Source organism: Lynx canadensis, chromosome B3 (assembly GCF_007474595.2).
Source record: "Lynx canadensis isolate LIC74 chromosome B3, mLynCan4.pri.v2, whole genome shotgun sequence".
Lineage (NCBI taxonomy): Eukaryota > Metazoa > Chordata > Mammalia > Carnivora > Felidae > Lynx > Lynx canadensis.
The window spans coordinates 120,599,426-120,618,378 of record NC_044308.2 but is presented as its reverse complement, the minus strand read 5'-3'; the positions used below and the strand labels follow the sequence as shown (position 1 = coordinate 120,618,378).

General features: G+C 40.8%; 1 protein-coding gene across 15 annotated transcripts in view; it reads right to left on the bottom strand.

Annotated features, from left to right (window-relative positions):
- The window catches only part of TTLL5 (tubulin tyrosine ligase like 5), a 310,515-nt gene that overhangs the window by 99,206 nt on the left and 192,356 nt on the right, over positions 1-18,953 (bottom strand). For 14 of the 15 annotated variants that reach the window (XR_004343713.1, XM_030319609.2, XM_030319611.1 and 11 more), the window contains one exon: positions 14,517-14,712. The exons of the other annotated variant lie outside the window; for it this stretch is intronic. Coding sequence is in view for 13 of the 14 variants with exons in the window: in XM_030319609.2 (XP_030175469.1) it covers positions 14,517-14,712 (196 nt within the window). In the remaining variant the exon portion in view is untranslated. The remainder of the gene's footprint in view (positions 1-14,516; positions 14,713-18,953) is intronic. 15 annotated transcript variants of the gene reach the window in all.

Sequence of the window (18,953 nt, the reverse complement as noted above, 5' to 3'; positions counted from 1 at the left end):
TATATATGAAGTTATTTTACACACACACACACACACACACACACACACACACACACACACACGTATTTCTGTGGGCTTGCAAAAATAGGATTATACGATACCTGATGTTTTGGAGACCTTTTTTTTTCATTCAAATATCTAACTTGAGCATATCTTCATATCTATGAGGGTAGATTTCAATCACTGTTTTAAATGGCTGCATATTTTCTATGATAGTTTATCATAATTACTTAACCACCCAACAGTAGAATACTATAAACTGACACAGTGTAATACAAACCTATATTTGTGTTCATAAGAGATATCTAAGTGGGGGGGAAAGTAGGCCCCCCAAAATGTTACACTTCTATTTTGAAACTAGACACACACATACACATATGCAGGTTGTCACCAGTCTGTTCTGCTATTTAAGAACGGTGCTCTGACAAACATCATGTTATTTATATCTTTTTGCATGTGCTGGATCATTTCCTTAAAATAATTTCCTTGAAGTAGAATAGCTAGCTCAGAAGGCTGCTGTTTCTGCTTTAAATCTTTTTTATGTATATTTTCAAACTACCCCCTGGTAAGACTGTGCCAATTACATTTCCATCAGTCTGTTTGAGAGGATGATAATTTCCTTATCTTTCCTTGATTACTGGGAAGAAACAGCATGTGTCCCATGAAAAGGTGGCTCATAATTTGATGCTAATGCTGTTCTTTTTCTTTCTTTTTAGAAGATATTTATGCCTTCAGACAAATATGCTCAAAATCTACACAGATATCATTCTGTTTTAAAAATTACTAAAATTTTTTTAATGTTTATTTATTTTTGAGAGATAGAAAGAGACAGAGTGTGAGTGGGGAAGGGGCAGAGACAGGGAGAGACAGAATCTGAAGCAGGCTCCAGGCTCTGAGCTGTCAGCACAGAGCCTGATGCGGGGCTCGAACCCATGAGCCATGAGATCATGACCTGAGCTGAAGTCAAATACTCAGCCGGCTGAGCCATCCAAGCGCCCCTCATTCTTTTAAAAAAAAATTTTAAAAACATTTATTTATTTTTGAGAGACAGAGCACAAACTGGGGAGGCACCGAGAGAGAGGGAGACACAGAATTCGAAGCAGGCTCCAACCTACAACCCATGAGATCATGACCTAAACTGAAGTCAGATGCTCAATGGACTGAGCCACCGAGGCACCCCCCCCCCGTATCATTCTTTTCATCATCTTATCATGGTATTAATCATCCTTTCTGTATTCTTCTCACATCTCTCTCTAGCAACTGTGAACAAATTCATATGCATTTATTTTCAATTGTCCAAATACATAAATTTAAGTTAAAAAAAAATCATGTAGCCAATTAATATTTTCTGAGCCTTGAACTTCTAAAACAACTTAAGATCATTTTAACCAATTCTGCTTCCAGCAAGGGGGCAGGGGGTAACTAAAGCCTCCAGGTTGAAATTATAACGCTCTGTATATTTAAGGTTAAAAGTAATACATAAGAGAAGAGATATCTGCACACCTATGTTCACTGAGGCATTATTCACAACAGTTAAGATGTGGAAGCATTCTAAATGCCACTCAACAGATGAATGGATAAAGATAATGTATATACATATCGCAGAATGTCATTCAGTCTTCAAAAAAGAAAGAAATCCTGTAATATACTACAACATGGATGAACCTTCAGAACATTCTGCTAAGTGAAATAAGCCAGTCACGAAAAAGATGAGTACTATATGATCCCACTTATATGAGGTATCTAAGTAATAACACTCATAGAAACACAAAGTAGAATAGTGGTTGCCAGGAGTCAGGGGGAGGGGAACACAGGGTGAATACAGAGTTTCAATCACCCAAGATGAAAAAGTGTTATTGATCTGTTATACAACAATGTTCATACAGCGTCAACAATATGTAGTATACACTTAAAATTGTTAAGAGGGTAAATTTGTGCTATGTGTTTTTACCATAATGAAAAACAAGTTATGGATTTTTACTGAGCTTTTACCATGGGTCAACATCGTCCTAAACACTTTACATGCAATTATCGCATTTAATCCTCCCAAACCATTGAGGCGGCTCCCATCGTCATCTCCATATACAGAGGAAGAAACCAAGGCACAAAAGGTTCCATAATTTGTCCATGATGGCACAGCTACTAAGTAGTCAGCTGGGGGTCCATGCCCATGGAAGAGGATGATTTCAGAGCTCATTATACAACGCTGCCTTCCTTATTTATGCTATGCTGACTCCCCTTTAAAGCAAATCCGCTGAAATCATATTTCCCTTCCAGAGCAAATCTAAAGCAAACTTAGCAATGTGTCCAATTTTCATCAGATGCATTTGAAAGACCCAGATTTCACTAGCTTTACTCTAAGAAAGCTTGAAAAAAAAAAATGCCTACAAGCAAATTTTTCTTACTTAAGAGTTAACATAAGTTTGTATATATGTATGTATGTATATAAGTAAAGATAATCTCAAATGATCAGCAATGACCCCAGATCAAGAGTTCAATTGGTTAAAAAAGGATAATTCATAGCATCATTTTCAATTGTCCCTTATCTTTTATTGGCTAGCAATTTTAGGGAATTCTTCTATATCAGGGCTCTTGTTCTCCTGATAATGTGTCTGTGTCTGACATCTGATGAGTGAAATGAAATAATCAGACAAGGCAATCTCTAAGTTCCCTTACAACTTTAAATTCAGAATTCATAAATATCTAATTTGTCTCTGCCTTCAAACGTACGGTTTGTTTTATTTGGCTCAGAATCTCACATGGTTGACCTACTGTGCATCTTGCCTAGGACTTGCTGTCATCCACGCTTCTTCCTGCGGCGGCATCCTTTTCAGATGGGTGGGGTTCTGTATCTTTAGGAATGAGGTTTTTCATCAGCTCACACAGTTACTGCTGTGAGTCCCTCATATGCCCACAGACAAACACAAACAAAGCATAGGTGACAGAGTAAGGGCGGGGAATGAAACTGGTCACCGGGCAACTGGAGTAAACACACATTTAAGGTCATACAAGAAACAAGGCCGATTCCAAGCAGCTGGTAGGTGCACAGTTGCCTTTTAACATTCTCACAACCAAGCACAGTTCTGTACTTCGATTCGTTATGTTGATCCTTTCTTTCAGATTGTGTGTGTTTGGGTCTATAGTAGCAGCAACAACAATAAATTTGGAATGTCTTAACTGACTCATGATACATGTGTAAAACAAGAAGAAAACGAAGGGTCACTTCTCTCAAGAGGGAGAGAGGTAGAGTGGAAAAGAGCTTTGGAAGTCTTCTGACCTGGTTTGAATATTATCTCTGCAATTAGCTAGCTATGCAACCTTGTCTAACATGCTTAAACTCTTTGAATTCCCTCCTCAGTAGGATAGAGATAATGCTACATTGAGCACACAGGAGGCACTCACTCTGCGTCCACTTCCCTGCCCCTCACCTCCCTCCCTCCAAGATCGCAGAGGGATACTACTCTAGCAACAGCTTAGAAAACTACCCGGTGGGAATCAGGGGACTTCTATTACCAGTAGTGATGAATCAGCTTAATGAACTGATGTCTATATTATAATAACGCACTAAGAATCAGATTTATATGGAGTTGAAAAAGGAAGCGTAATATTAATCATGCAAAAGTATCATCTATGGTAGTCACATTTGTAGACACCTGTCATGTGTCCTAGCAGTCTTCTCAAAAACACCAGCATAGAAATAAAATTAAAATACTATGACCAGCGACAATAACAGGGTGGAAAGGACAAAGTGATAACTGGAGAGGTAATTCCCATGTTATTAATAACAGCCCACACAAGTGCTCCCTATCTTCAAACTTCTAGAACATATTTCAGGATACTGCACAACTCAGTAGTCCCTAACCCTGTTACTAACTAACAAAAGCACAAAGAAGGTAAATTATGGGCATTTCCAAGAGTTTTCCGCCCAGGAACACCTTCTTAAGACATTTAAGAATCTGAGATACCTGAGATAATGTCTAGACCCGAGTTTAAATATGTTTACAAAGCAGACCTTCCTCTCTTATGACAGTGTATGTGAACAGCAGCAGACTAGTTCCAATAGCTGAAGATAACTTTTCAAGCACGGTTTTATAGGTGCCAATAAGTACACTTGTTCTCAGTACACTGCTACTTACAGTTCATGTAATAATACACATAGATCAATATATACAAAATATATGAATGCTTTAATATATTGTGAGGGTGGTGCCATATAGCATGTCGGTCCAGAGACTGGATGCTACACCTGCCTGCATACCTGGGTTAAAGCCCAGTCCTTCCATTTATTATTTACATGACCCTGAGAAAGTCACATAAGTGATGCTCTGTTTTGTCTGTTAAAAATAGGACTAATAAGAGGGCAACTGTGAGGATTCAATGCAATAATACAAATATAACTCCTGGTTCAGTGCTTGGCACATGATAACATCCTGAGAAATACAATCCTCATGATAACCCACGTCTATATATTATCATCTCCATATTAGAGATAAACAAACCGAGGTCCAAAGAAGTTTGAATAACCTGTCCCAGTCATAGGCTAGACAGAACCAAGATTATGTTAAGTTATTTATTTTGAGAGAGAGAGAAAGAGAAAGCGAGTACAGGGGAGGGGCAGAGGGAGAGAGAGGGAGAGAGAGAATCCCAAGCTGGCTCCACGCTGTCAGCACTGAGCCTGGTGTAGGGCTCAATCCCATGAACTGTGAGATCATGACCTGAGCTGAAATCAAGACTCGGAAGCTTGACTGACTTGTCTGAGCCACCCAGACACCCCAAAGGACAGAACCAAGATTTAAACTGAAGATTATCTGACTGTAAAGTCCGTTCAGAGGATCTATTTCCAAAACAGTTAAATGTAGTTTTACATGTATCATTTCACATATTTTCAACGTATTTTTATTAGGCAAGAAGAAAAGAGTTTGGCTTGGCAAAATCTACTAAATCAAATGGTTCTAGGAAAACCAATCAATCAATCATCATCATCATCTACATCATCATCATCATCTAGACACTAAGTGTTGTATGAGTTCCTGATAAAAGTCAGAAGGATAAACAAAATGGAACCAAAACCCCCAAAAAACAAAACAGCAGATTATGCCATACAGGCCAACATGCTCCAGAAACCTAAGCACACGTGCACACATTCTTCCCCCTAAACACCCCTAGTCTACCCCTCCTCCTGGATACTGTTAGAAGGACGTGGAAAGACTCCCCCTGCACAGTCAGCCTGTTTGCCTGCTCTCTTCGTGCCATGCTGAGGAGCGAGGGTGTTATTGCTGGCTTCCTGGAAAAGCCCGGGTGCCTGCTGAATTTCTCTTTCTTTCCCCTCCCCCACAAAACAAACACACAGCAGCTGAAGGTAATGGAGAAACACTATTCATTCCTGTAGGGGAGAGCAGAATTTTTCTAGACACATGCCATGGACTTTTAGGAGCAGTGTAACAAGACTTGGCTGGGCTTCTATGGGAATCCTTTCCACACCTGTGAGGTGATGCATGCACACATATACCGTCAGCAAAGGGCTCATGACACACGGCACCCAAGGTGTTACTAGCATACTGAAAGACCCCTCGGTATGCCCCCAGAGCTGCCCACCCCTTCCCCCCACAACTTGTTATAGGAACAGTAGCTTCCGCCGGCCCCTACTGCATCTAGGTGAGTCTGGCAAGACAGAGTCTGGTGGAAAGGGGGAAGTCAAGGACAGACGGAGGGGAAGGAATTCAGGACGCACCATTTTCTCGTACCTTGAGTTACCTCACTATGTGCAAAATCAAGTCTACTAAAAATGGAAGGGCTTTGGAACAAGAACGGAACCAGCGAAAAATCCAGATGTATTTAAAATCCCCCCTTTCGTCCCTCTGTCGCTCGAAGAAGTTTCAGCAATTCTGCCTTGGCCATCAAAATGTCCTTAAGTTTTCTGCTTTTTGGGCTTTTTCAGTCTGGATGAGGCAGAGAAGAGAGTGGGAGGGAAGGAGAAGGGGGCTGGGAGCAGAAGTTTAACAAAGGATCACTTTAACAGAAACTACTGAGTAATCGCTCTGTCCTGGGCCAAGAATAACATCAGCTCAATGTCGGCAATTAGAATCAGGCCAGTTGGGCCTCACAGCCGGGGCGGCCCTCCTCACAGCCCCCAGCACCGAGGGCTACTCATGCTGATGTCACCAGCAGTCGCTGCTGCCCCAGAAAGTCCCCCGACTCAGCTGAAAGAAAAGTTTTTTATCCTTCTCCTTCAGAGGCAGGAAGCCAGAATGAGGAGGAGGTGGGAAGCAACGAGGGCAGACTAGAGAGAAGACACAGTGGGGCCCAGATCAGCACGTAACAGACTCATGTGGCCATCCCGAGACTCCCAGGATTCCGTCACTTCTCCAACCACCCTGAAGTGCACGTTAAATGAATCAATATACGTAAAGCACCTGGAATAGTGCTTGGGCCGCAGGAAGTGCTGACTGAGTACTGGCTATTATGAGGAAAAACAAAGAGGGAGGAATCTGTCCCATTACTTATCTCTCGTCCCCCATAAAATGTGAATCCTGGGAGCAGAGACTGCTGAGCAGAATGTACCCTGATAAGAAAAATGCGCAAGAAGGCTTTCAAGTTTGGAAAACGTATTTATGAGGAGACTGGCAGATGGAGTGAAAAAGATGGAAACAAAGTTCCTATAAAACAATAATTGCCTGAAATTTTATAAGGGCAACACCAAGTCTTAACATATTCCATCTCCCTGCCAAAGGACAGAAAACAAAATAACTGGGAAGGAGACATTTCCCATCTCTTTCCCTGTAGCTCAATGGCTCTCAATGCGTGGTCCCCCCAGGCATCACCAGGGGGACCTGTTAGAAATGGAAATAACTGAGCCCCATTTCCAAATTTACTGACTCAGAAACGGGGTGGGGTTAGCGATCAGTGTTTTAAAAACAGGCCCTCCAGGTGGTCCCACTGCTCAAAACTGGGGGTCTACAAACTACGGCTTATAAGACAAATCCTGCCTGCCCCTCGTTTTCATAAATAAAGTTCCACTGGAAAACAGCCACACTCATTCACTTAAATGTTGTCTATGGCTGTTTTCATTCTACCCTGGCAAAGTGGAGGAGTGGCCATGCAGATGCTGGCCTACAGAGCCTGAAGTATTTACTCTCTGGCCATTTACAGAAAAAGTTTGCTGACCCCTGCTCCGACTTAGAACGGTTTCTTTTTTCTGTTTAAATTTTTGTCTTAACTTTTTTCTTTATTATTTTTGACAAAGGCAGAGAAAGTGTGAGCAGGGGAGGGGAAGAGAGAGAGGGAGGATCTCAAGCAGGTTCCGTGCTGTCAGTGCAGAGCCCGATATGGGGCTCAAACTCACAAAACCATGAGATCATGACCTGAGCTGAAATCAAGAATCAGACGCTTAACTGCCTGAGCCACCCGGGTGCCCCAGAATGGTTTCTTTTTTACAACTGCTGGTTTTACTCATCAGTGTGTAAAAGTGCACGTTTTCCATTTTGTCTTACTTTGTTTATCACGGTCTCTATCAAATGGACCAGATCACACCTACTTCCTTGCACCTCAGTCCCTGGAAACCCTGCCAGTGGCTCCAGGTGACTTCCTCTTCCACGTCCAGGTTACAGGACCAGGCTTTTGTTGAGGTGGATTCAGTGCATGACAATTTCTCAGTTCATGAGTGCGGTGATAGACAGAGATGAAGATCAAAGCTTACTCGGCATGAATGTTAGAGATGTCATTTCCAAACATACCCTGAATCAGAGTTTGCCTTCTTGAAATCAATACCTTCAATAAGCTGGCCACCTAAGTGCAGAAAAGGATGGAGAATCCTCTGCATGTAATGCAAGAAAGGTTGCATGATCTTAACCAAAACGTTTTTAGGGAATCACTATGAAAGGCACAGACCACGCACATAATCAATGCAATTCAGTAGGACAGAGTGCAATACAATGTAAATAAAGCCTCCTTTAACGGCCTGTTCCATAGACAGGTATCTTTTGTGAATGTGCTAAGTAAATTAGATTTCAATTCTACCCACTACTCTCAAATAGGCAATTAATCAAATTGTTAGTTATGTCAGTGGCTACGTACACTTTAGAAAAATGAATTCAAAGCATAAGGAGTTTGTCAAAGAAACCATCTAATAGGTTAACCCAAGGATAGAAACACAGCACATACTGAGAATGCAAACCATGTTTCCATCAACAATGTGGTGATAATTATAATGGTCAAGTCTCACACAGCCATAAGCTGGGCTACAAGAAGAGGCTTAAAATCTAGAAGGGCTTTGCTTCTTCTGTGGAGTGTTCTTCATGTCCTCTGAAATGACGTACTCTAAATTACTAAATATCCTTCATGTGAGAACATTTAATATCTTATTTGCTATCTTCTTAGTTATAAACTCTTCAAGCTAAGAACTTAGTTTCTTGAGATCTCCCCACAGTCCCAGAACTTCATCCTGACTCATTTTTCCCTAAATCAACTATGGATTAGAAGAACAGGGGGAAGAAATAAATGATGTTATAAACATATATAAAATTATGATGAATGATTTTCTGTTCCCTCTCCAGGAGACACAAGATAACTCCCTTCTTGGGAGTTCTGACTCCTCCCTAAGACAGATATTCTGACAGATTCTAAAAAACATGTTTTTCCATATACTTCATAGTTCAGTGAAACTAAACCAGTGTAATCCTCACTGGAAAAAAAAATCCACACAAAAATAGCAGTACTCTGAATTTTCAAAGGAATGTGAGTTGTTGGAAGCTAATCAAAAGAATGAGAAGGGCTATTAAATGAAGCAGTTTCTAAAAGTGAAAATCAGTAAAAACTGTCTCTCATCCCTTCAAACTTCAATGCCCTACAATCCCCCCCCTCCTCCCCCTTTTTAAACATTATCACCATGTCAAGGCATGGAAGCATCAAAAGGGACCGAGTGTCTATATTTGTTAGCTCATTGATTATACTCCCATAAGAGAAATGAAGCTATTTTCGATGCCTCCCCTCTCCAGCATCTGATTAAGCTGGCATTCTCAAGTATCTGAATGATGGGGAGTTCAGATGTTTAAGAGTTTTAAGAAATGTACATAGATTTAAAAAAAAAATCTAAGATACACATTTCTATCTACAATTGTGAAAATGCAAACTGGCTATCCCAAAGACTTTCTAAAGGAGGGAATTTCTACATGACGGAGGGCAACACGGTGATCAAAATGAGATGCTACATTCCACGCTTTCCAGGTAAGAAGGCTGGGTTTTCCTCTAGAAAAACAGACCTACAGAACTACTTCCCAAGTGCTTAGAGTTACAATTTCTCAATTACATTGAGTTAATATAATACATAGAGTACACGGGCATAGAAAAAGATGAGCAAGTGATGAATGAAATCAAAATAATAAAATGTCTGGACCTGGATGATAGTTAAAAAGATTAAGATAGCTCACAATGCTAGGAAACTTGAAATCAACCACAAGAAAAAAAATTGGAAAGGTAACAAATACTTGGAAACTGAAGAACATCCTACAGAAGAATGAATGGGCTTGGGAATGCAAACTGGTGTGGCCACTATGGAAAACAGTATGGAAGTCCCTCAAAAAATTCAAAGTAGAAATACCACATGATCCAATAATTCAAAGAAAACTAAACACTAAGTCGAAAAGATATATGTATCCTTATATTTATTGCAGCATTATTTACAACAATAATGATTTGGAAGCAACCTAAAAGTGTCCATCAATAGATGAATGGATAAGGAAGCTGTGGTACACACACATGTACATATATACAGTGGCATATTATGCAGCCATAAAAAAGGATGAGATCATGCCATTTGTGACAACATTGATGGACCTGGAAGATATTATGATAAGTGAAATAAGTCATAGAAGGAGAAATAGCATATGACTTCATTCATATGTGGAATCTAAGAAAAACAAATGAATAAACAGAAAGCAGAATCAGACCTATAAACACGGAACAAACTGATGATTGCCAGAGAGAAGGAGGATGGGGCGTCAGGGCAAAATAGGTGAAGGGGTGTGAGAGATACAGGCTTCCGGTTATGGAATGAGTAAGTCACAGGAATAAAAGGTACAGTTAAGGAATACAGTGAATGAAATCATGATGCATTATACAGTGATAGATGGTAGATTCATTTGTGATCAGCACAGCATAATGTATAAACTTATTGAATCACTATGTTGTACATCTGAAACTAATGTAATATTGAGTGTCCTCTATACTCATTTAATAAAGTTTAAACTCCAGGAAAAAAAAAAAAAGAATGAATGGGCTAACCACGCAGTTAAAGAGGAAATTAAAAAGTATATGGAAGTCAATGAAAATGATAACACCACAACCCAAAACCTCTGGGATGCAGCAAAGGCGGTCATAAGATGAAAGCATATAGCAATCCAGGCCTTCCTAAAGAAGGAAGAAAGATCTCAGAAACACTCCCTAACCTTACACCTTAAGAAGATAGAAGAAGAACAGCAAAAACCCCAAACTAGCAGAAGACAGGAAATAATAAAGATTAGAGCAGAAATTAATCCTATCAAAACCAAAAAAACAGTAGAACAGATCAATGAAACCAGAAGCTGGTTGTTTGAAAGAATTAACAAAATTGATAAATCATTAGCCAGTTTGATCAAGAAGAAAAAAGAAAGGACCCAAATAAATAAAATCAAGGATGAAACAGGAGAGATCACAACCAACACAATAGAAATCAACACAATAAGAGAATATTATGAGCAATTATATGCCAATAAAATGGGTAATCTGGAAGAAATGACAAATTCCTAGAAACATATACACTACCAAAACTGAAATAGGAAGAAATAGAAAATTTGAACAGACCCATAACCAGTAAGGAAATCAAATTAGCAATCAAAATCTGCCAAAAAACAAGAGTCCAGGGCCAGATGGCTTTCCAGGGGAATTCTACCAAACATTTAAGGAAGAGTTAACACCTATTCTCTTGAAACTGTTCCAAAAAATAGAAATGGAAGGAAAACTTCCAAACTCCTTCTATGAAGCCAGCTTTACCTTGATTCCAAAACCAAACAGAGACCACACTAAAAAGGAGAACTATAGACCAATTTCCCTGATGAACATGGATGCAAAAATCCTCAACAAGATATTAGCCAACCAGATCCAACAATACATTAAAAAAATTATTCACCACGACCAAGTGGGATTTATACCTGGGATGCAGGGCTGGTTCAATATCTGCAAAACAATTAATGTGATTCATCACATCAATAAAAGAAAGGACAAGAACCATATGATCCTCTCAACAGATGCAGAGAAGCATTTGACAAAATAGAGCATCTTTTCTTGATAAAAACCCTCAGGAAAGTAGGGATAGAAGGAGCGTACCTCGAGATCATAAAAGCCATATATGAACCACCCGACGCTAATATCATCCTCAATGGGGAAAAACTAAGAGCTTTCCCCCTAAAGTCAGGAACAAGACAGGGATGTCCACTCTCGCCACTGTTATTCAACATAGTATTGGAAGTCTTAGCCTCTGCAATCAGACAACACAAAGAAATAAAAGGCATCCAAATCGGTCAGGAGGTCAAATTTTCACTCTTCGCAGATGACATGATACTCTATATGGAAAAGCCAAAAGATTCCACCAAAAAACTGCCAGAATTGATTTATGAATTCAGCAGTTACAGGATATAAAATCAACGCACAGAAATCAGTTGCATTCCTATACACTAACAATGAAGTGACAGAAAGAGAAATCAAGGAATCGATCCCATTTACAGTTGCACAAAAAACCATAAAATACCTAGGAATAAATGTAACCAAAGAGATGAAAAATCTATACGTGAAAACTATAGAAAGCTTATGAAAGAAATTGAAGAAGACACAAAAAAATGGAAAAAGATTCCATGCTCCTGGATAGGAAGAACAAATATTGTTAAAATGTTGATACTACCCAAAGCAATCTACATATTCAATGCCATCCCTATCAAAGTAACACCAGCATTCTTCACAGATCTAGAAAAAATAATCCTAAAATTTGTATGGAACCAGAAAAGACCCCAAATGGCCAAAACAATCTGAAAAAGAAAACCAAAGCAGGAGGCATCACAATCCCAGACTTCAAGCTATACTACAAAGCTGTCATCATCAAGACAGTATGGTACTGGCACAAGAACAGACACTCAGATCAATGAAACAGAATAGAGAACCCAGAAATGGACTCACAAACATATGGCCAACTAATCTTTGACAAAGCAGGAAAGAATATCCAATGGAATAAACACAGTCTCTTCAGCAAGTGGTGCTGGGAAAACTGGACAGCGACATGCAGAAGAATGAACCTGGACTGCTTTCTTACACCATACACAAAAATAAACTCAAAACGGATGAAAGACCTAAATGTAAGACAGGAAGCCATCAAAATCCTCAAGGAGAAAGCAGGCAAAAACCTCTTTGATCTTGGCCACAGCAACTTCTTACTCAACACGTCTCCAGAGACAAGGGAAACTAAAGCAAAAATGAACTACTGGGACCTCATCAAAATAAAAAGCTTCTGCACAGCGAAGGAAACAATCAGCAAAACTAAAAGGCAACCGATGGAATGGGAGAAGATATTTGCATAAAGGGCTAGTATCCAAAATCTATAAAGAACTTATCAAACTCAACACCCAAAAAACAAATAATCCAGTGAAGAAACGGGCAAAAGACATGAATAGGCACTTCTCCAAAGAAGACATCCAGATGGCCACCCGACACATGAAAAAAACGCTCAACATCATTCATCATCAGGGAAATGCAAATCAAAACCACAATGAGATACCACATCACACCTGTCAGAATGGCTAAGATTAACAACTCAGGCAACAACAGATGTTGGCGAGGATGCGGAGAAAGAGGATCTCTTTTGCATTGTTGGTGGGAATGCAAGCTGGTGCAGCCACTCTGGAAAACAGTATGGAGGTTCCTCAAAAAACTAAAAATAGAACTACCCTACGACCCAGCAATGGCACTAGTAGGCATTTATCCAAGGGATACAGGTGTGCTGTTTCGAAGGGACACATGCACCCCCATGTTTATAGCAGCACTATCAACAATGGCCAAAGTATGGAAAGAGCCCAAATGTCCATCGATGGACGAATGGATAAAGAAAAATGTAGTATACATATATACAATGGAGTACTACTTGGCAATCAAAAAGAATGAAATCTTGCCATTTGCTACTACATGGATGGAACTGGAGGGTATTATGCTAAGCGAAATTAGTCAGTCAAAGAAAGACAAAAATCATATGGCTTCACTCATATGAGGACTTTAAGAGACAAAACAGATGAGCATAAGGGAAGGGAAACAAAAATAATATAAAAACAGGGAGGGGGACAAAACAGAAGAGTCTCATAAATATGGAGAACAAACTGAGGGTTACGGGAGGGGTTGTGAGAGGAGGGATGGGCTAAATGGGGAAGGGGCACTAAGGAATCTACTCCTGAAATCTTCGTTGTACTACATGCTAACTAATTTGGATGTAAATTTTAAAAACTAAAAAACAAAATTAAAAAAAAGATTAAGATAGAGAGCATCATGATGATTGTTTTATTTAGAGGGGGGAAAGACTTTGGGAAATGGTGCTTTTGTCTTTAAGTGAATATTAATTTTGCACAAACTAACGCACATTGTGTACTACATTTTTATAAGAGCAAATAACGAGAGATCAAACTGATATATTTCTTCACATAGCCAAATAAAAGAGAAGCTCATGGAATCAGTGCTGAGATAGCCCAACACAACATGCAGAACACAGTAACGGATTCTGAAGATGGCCCTGAAATGATCAAGAGAAACTTAACTCCAGATGGTCTTTCCCTGCAATTTGGGCCATACTGACACACCAGCACAATTCACTTACAATTCACTTACACAGCTCCCTCACACATATACTCAGGAGTGTCTGTCATTCTACGGATAGAAGGAAAATGGTATTTCACTAGAGCATAAGGGCCAAGACAGCGAGGATTTTTGTGTATACCATTGCATTTTGTGTACCGTCGAGCCAGAAGACCAACAGCTTAACTTATGACTACTTCCTGTGAAAAGAACTGGAAACATTATTTACACCTTGAAAATCTTGGTAAGTTATGAAGGATTAATGTGTGCTTATGTATACCAAGGGTGTACCAAAGAAATAGTACATTTAGGAAAAAAGTTGCTTCAAATGCTAGCTTTTAGGTATGTGGAAATTAGACCCGCTGGGAGCTTACTGAACGACCATCAGGCAACAGAAAGGGGCAATGCTACAACAGAGATTTTTGTAGAGAAATATTCAAGTGGAAGAAAATGTCACACCTGGTTCAGTGTCACCTCCTGCCAAAGCCAACATCAAGGCTTCAGCACGTTTCTTCCCTTAGAGTAGGTTCTCCAAGAGCCATGCGAGCCATACTGGTGTAGGTAAACTTTTGGGAAATTATTCCTACCTTTTCCATTGACCTTCTTCCACCCCCGTAGAAGAAAGATACTAGCATATGGAAAAGCCTTATCTGAATTACCTGATGCCGGGCTCGACTCTGGTCCAGAAGCTGCCGAGACTGAAGTTTTTGTTGTTCAAGTTGCTGCAGGGCAAAATGGAGTTGGTAACTGCCCGCTGTGGGGCGATACTTGTGCTGAGGGACAACCCCTGTAGCCTTGCTATATGCGTTGTTCTCTACCTCTCCCTCCCAGGCAAAGCCACCTGTTTGAAGGCTCCTGAAGAGAAAAGAAAGCAGAGCTCTTAGAGTGGTTGTGTGAACAACCTAAAGGAAAAGAGAGAAATATCACAGGTATTTTTCCTTTACAGAGCTAACATAGCTTGGAATTTACAAATCTATTTGTGTGAGAAATCATCTGACTCGCCCACTAAACCACAGCTCCATGAAGACAAAGACAGGGCACGCTCTGTTCTCCACTCTCTTTGTAGCACTTATCCTGAGGCCGGGGCACATGGTCAGTCTACAGTATCTGTTGAAGGTTAAGTAATTAAAATAGTAATTTCAGTCCCCTGTGATGGCCACAAGGTCTTCCAAAAAGGAGCCCAGGGAGCTTCAAATTCAGGACGGCTGGTTGAATCTGAGGTAGGAACAGAGGCACAATCATCTTCTAAAACATCAACTTTAAAAGAACAGGGGTTAATTATACAGAATTCATGGTTTTTCTTAACCACCTATTAGTGAGCTTACGTGTGCATCATGAGATAAGATAACTGGTCTGAGAAGACAGGTTTTTCATTATTCTAAATTTACCTCAGTAGGGTCCCCAGCCAAGCAGATGTTTGGCCTGTCAGACACATGAGGAAGGAGAAGGGCTGGTGGCCTTTGGAACTGTTCAGTACCCATGCTATGCTGTCTGTTAAGAACTCTGACCTTCTTCCTTGCCCACATCCCCACATTTTAGATTCTGGTGACCATGTCTGTATATATGCCAGTTGAAGTCTTCATAACTACAGGCCTCCGCTTGCCCTCTCGGTCTGTTTCTTCCAGGTAGAGAAGTCCCCATTTATACCACTTCATGCTAATTAGGAGGGTGATTATTAAAAATGAAACCAAATACATGGAAAAAAAACCAAGCGCTGGCCAGCATGAGGAAACACTGGAACTCTCGTGCATTGCTGGTGGGAACGTGAAATGATGTAGCTTCTGTGGAAAACATTCTGGCAGTTCCTCAAAAAGCCAAACACAGAATTACCATGTGATTCAGTGATTCCACCCCTAGGCATAGCCCCCCCCCCAACTGAAAACAGGGCCTACTTGTACACCGAAGTTCCCAGCAGCATTATTTCCAGTAGCCAAACGGTGAAAACATCAACAGATGAATGGATAAACAAATGTGGTCTATACCTCCAACGAAATATTAGTCAGCCTTAAAAAGGAAGGAGATTCTGACACAAGAGACAACATGGATGAACCCTGGGGACGTTATGCTAAGTGAAATAAGTCTGTCACAAAAGGACCAATACTGCAGGATTTCACTTATACGAGGTCCCTAGAAGAGTCAAATTCATAGAGACAAAGTAGAACAGTGGTTGCTGGGGCTGGGGAGATGGGAGAATCGGGAGTTACTGTTTAATGGGTACTGAGTTACAGCTTGGGATGATGAGAAAGTTCTGGAGACAGATGGTGGTGATGGTTGCACAAATTGTGAATGTACGAGATGCCACTGAATCGTAGCACAGAAATGGTACATTTTAGGATATATATATTGCCCCACATTTTTAAAAAAGGTCCCCTTTAAAAAGGTTTTTAGAACAGTCTTTTATCTGGCAGCCCTTTTCACTCACTTCTGGTTCTTCTCTGGACCTTCTTTAATTACCCTGTGGTTTTTTTTGTTGTTGTTGTTTTTTCCTTTTTGAAGTATAGTGACCATAAAATTGCACACAGAAGAAAAATGAAGAATCTCATTGTGAACAACCTTACCCCAAACCTGATTAACGGGGCTTTAGGAAAGGAAACAGTGCCTAACTGAAGAGAAATATTCATAGTGACTTAAATCATCACGCTGTTATTTCCTCTGCAAATTTCCTTTGGCATTAATGGTCATTTTGATGGCAGAGTCACAGCAACGCTGGGGTAAGGTTATGCCGACCTTCCTGAGGCCTGACCTATGGGCCACCTAGTTATTTATAACCTGATTCCTAGTGACCCCAACGGAACCCTGGGGGAGGGGACAGAGCGGAATGTCTGCTGAATCCAGAAACCCAGGCTCTTCTCTTGTCTGTGTTCTCCCTCACAGCTTCATCATTTCAGGGGGCTGCTTTGGAGTCTCTGCCTCTCTCAAAGAGATTTCCAAATACCTAGTTAAGGGAAAGTCTGCATAATGTATCCCGAAGCCCATGGATGAAAGGTTTTCTACTCACATAATCTCACCTCTGATATGTCACATCCCTTGCTCATCTCCTCCCACAGTTTGGCTCCCACAGTTCAGTTGCACAATTACACGCTTTTGGCTAATCTTCTTGGAGAAAAGTACCCAAATGCTCAGGGCTTATTTATGAATTTTTCCAAGTATGACATCTGATCTTCAGTGACCCCTCGGTGTGTGTGCTACTCTACATAGTTCAAACGACGCGGTCTTTCCCAAGGGGCTTCCAGAGGTATGGAGAAGTGTGGCGGCCAATGACTGACGAGAAAGGAGTCGTACCTAAATACGCAGATAGAATGTTCACGTTGCTCACAAAGTGAAATGCTGAATGGGAGTCAAACAGGAGTTAAGGGGTGAGGAAAGGAGGGGCCAGAGGCACGTGTCATCTCCTTTCTCATTAGTGAGGGGAGAGGAAAGCTTAGTGAAGAAAACATGTGGGGAGGTGCACGGGCTCTGAGTGGAAGGAGTGGTGGGTGGAGAAAGGCCTCCAGGTAGAAAGGAAGACAAGGGTGGGGGCAAGGGTGGGTTGATCCAGTGAACAAAGGAACACGGGAAGATACAGATGAAACAGCAGGAACTGCCTGGCTGGATTAACCTTCAGATTTCTGTATCAATTAGGGCAGATATTCAAATTTAGAAGGAAACTACTGTTTATGGTAACTGCACCAAAAGTCAAAAAATACACCAATTGTGATTCTCCTTCCACTCTGGCTTGCTGGTTCTAGAAGTTTCTGGCCACGAGCAGCAATCTAGACTCGGGAATTAGGTATTAAAGGATTTTTGTAACTACGTTATAACTATTAAGTCAGAAATCATCTCACTGGCAGGCTAGGTTGGTTTTATTTTCTGAAAGCTTCTTTAACAACAAATATTCCTAGGAGGCATTTACTTTACCGCCTGCTTGTTGTGCATCAGAAATCAGAGTCTGTAACAGGGCCCTCTTCCTTGGAGACCACCAAGGACTGTGAGTGTTAGGGGCAGGACAGCAGGCAAGAGGAGATCACGTAAGAGTAAGACTGAGGATGAGAGGAGGTTTGCTCATCCAACTGCAAACTGTGAACAGACTGCAACGTCATAAACTTTCACAGCAGAAGCTGCTTTTAATCTCCTCAGTACCATAAATCCACTCTCCAAATCACAAAAGAAACTTTCTCAAGCAAGGAGAAACTTTTAGCCAAGAGGCAGGAATTTTTACAGTGCACCACTGGGTGGGGACCGGAGCGCTGAGCCGTGGAGGGCGACGTGGTGATGCCGGGTGAAGCTCGCTTGCTTGGAGCGCCAGTGGGTGGTACTCAGGCCGCTGTATCTTCCAACTAAAGCACAAGTGTGTGGGGTTTGTAGGACGCAGGTTGTACAATGGCTGACTCGGAGGAGGCCAGGTGCACTCTCTTCTGGGCCTTCCCTGAGATTCCATTATCTGCATATTCCTTCATGTGGCATCTAATAGTTTCTGTTTCCATCCAAAATTCCACCCCATTTTCCTGAACCTCAATTCATTGTAGTCTACTAGTAATACATTTTCTACTCCCATCAAAATTTTGAGATTTAATTGTTCTCTCTAGTTTTTATATTATTCTTTGCTCAATACTAAAATATAATAGTACAAAGAGTCCCTGAAAATTACTTCTAAGAGTTTCATGTTATCTGTACAGCCAAGAAAGTTAGCTGTGGAAAAGCTCAGAATGTCTAACATTGGACTCAAATTCAAAGATTCAGAGTCAACTATGCTGTATTTCCCTTTACTACATATGTAGCTAATAGGCAACAATATGGCAAATTTTTCTCAACATCACCCTCTCTTATTAGCCAATTTACTTAGAACTTCATCTCACTTTCTATGTTGCACTGTGGCATATCAGGGCTAAATGTTTCCCCATAACTGTCCTCCTGCAGAACGCACCCCCCCCAACCTCCAGCCAATATACATTGAAGGGCTAGACTTTCCCCTTTGCTTTAATAGCTGTTCCAAAGAATGGATGTTGGTTCTAAGGAACTTGGAGGTGATCTATCAAACGCACTGGTTTTTAGCAAAGCAGATCTCCTCACCATGCAATTACACTCTCCATGAAGATAGGCTTTCAGCGTCAAGATTT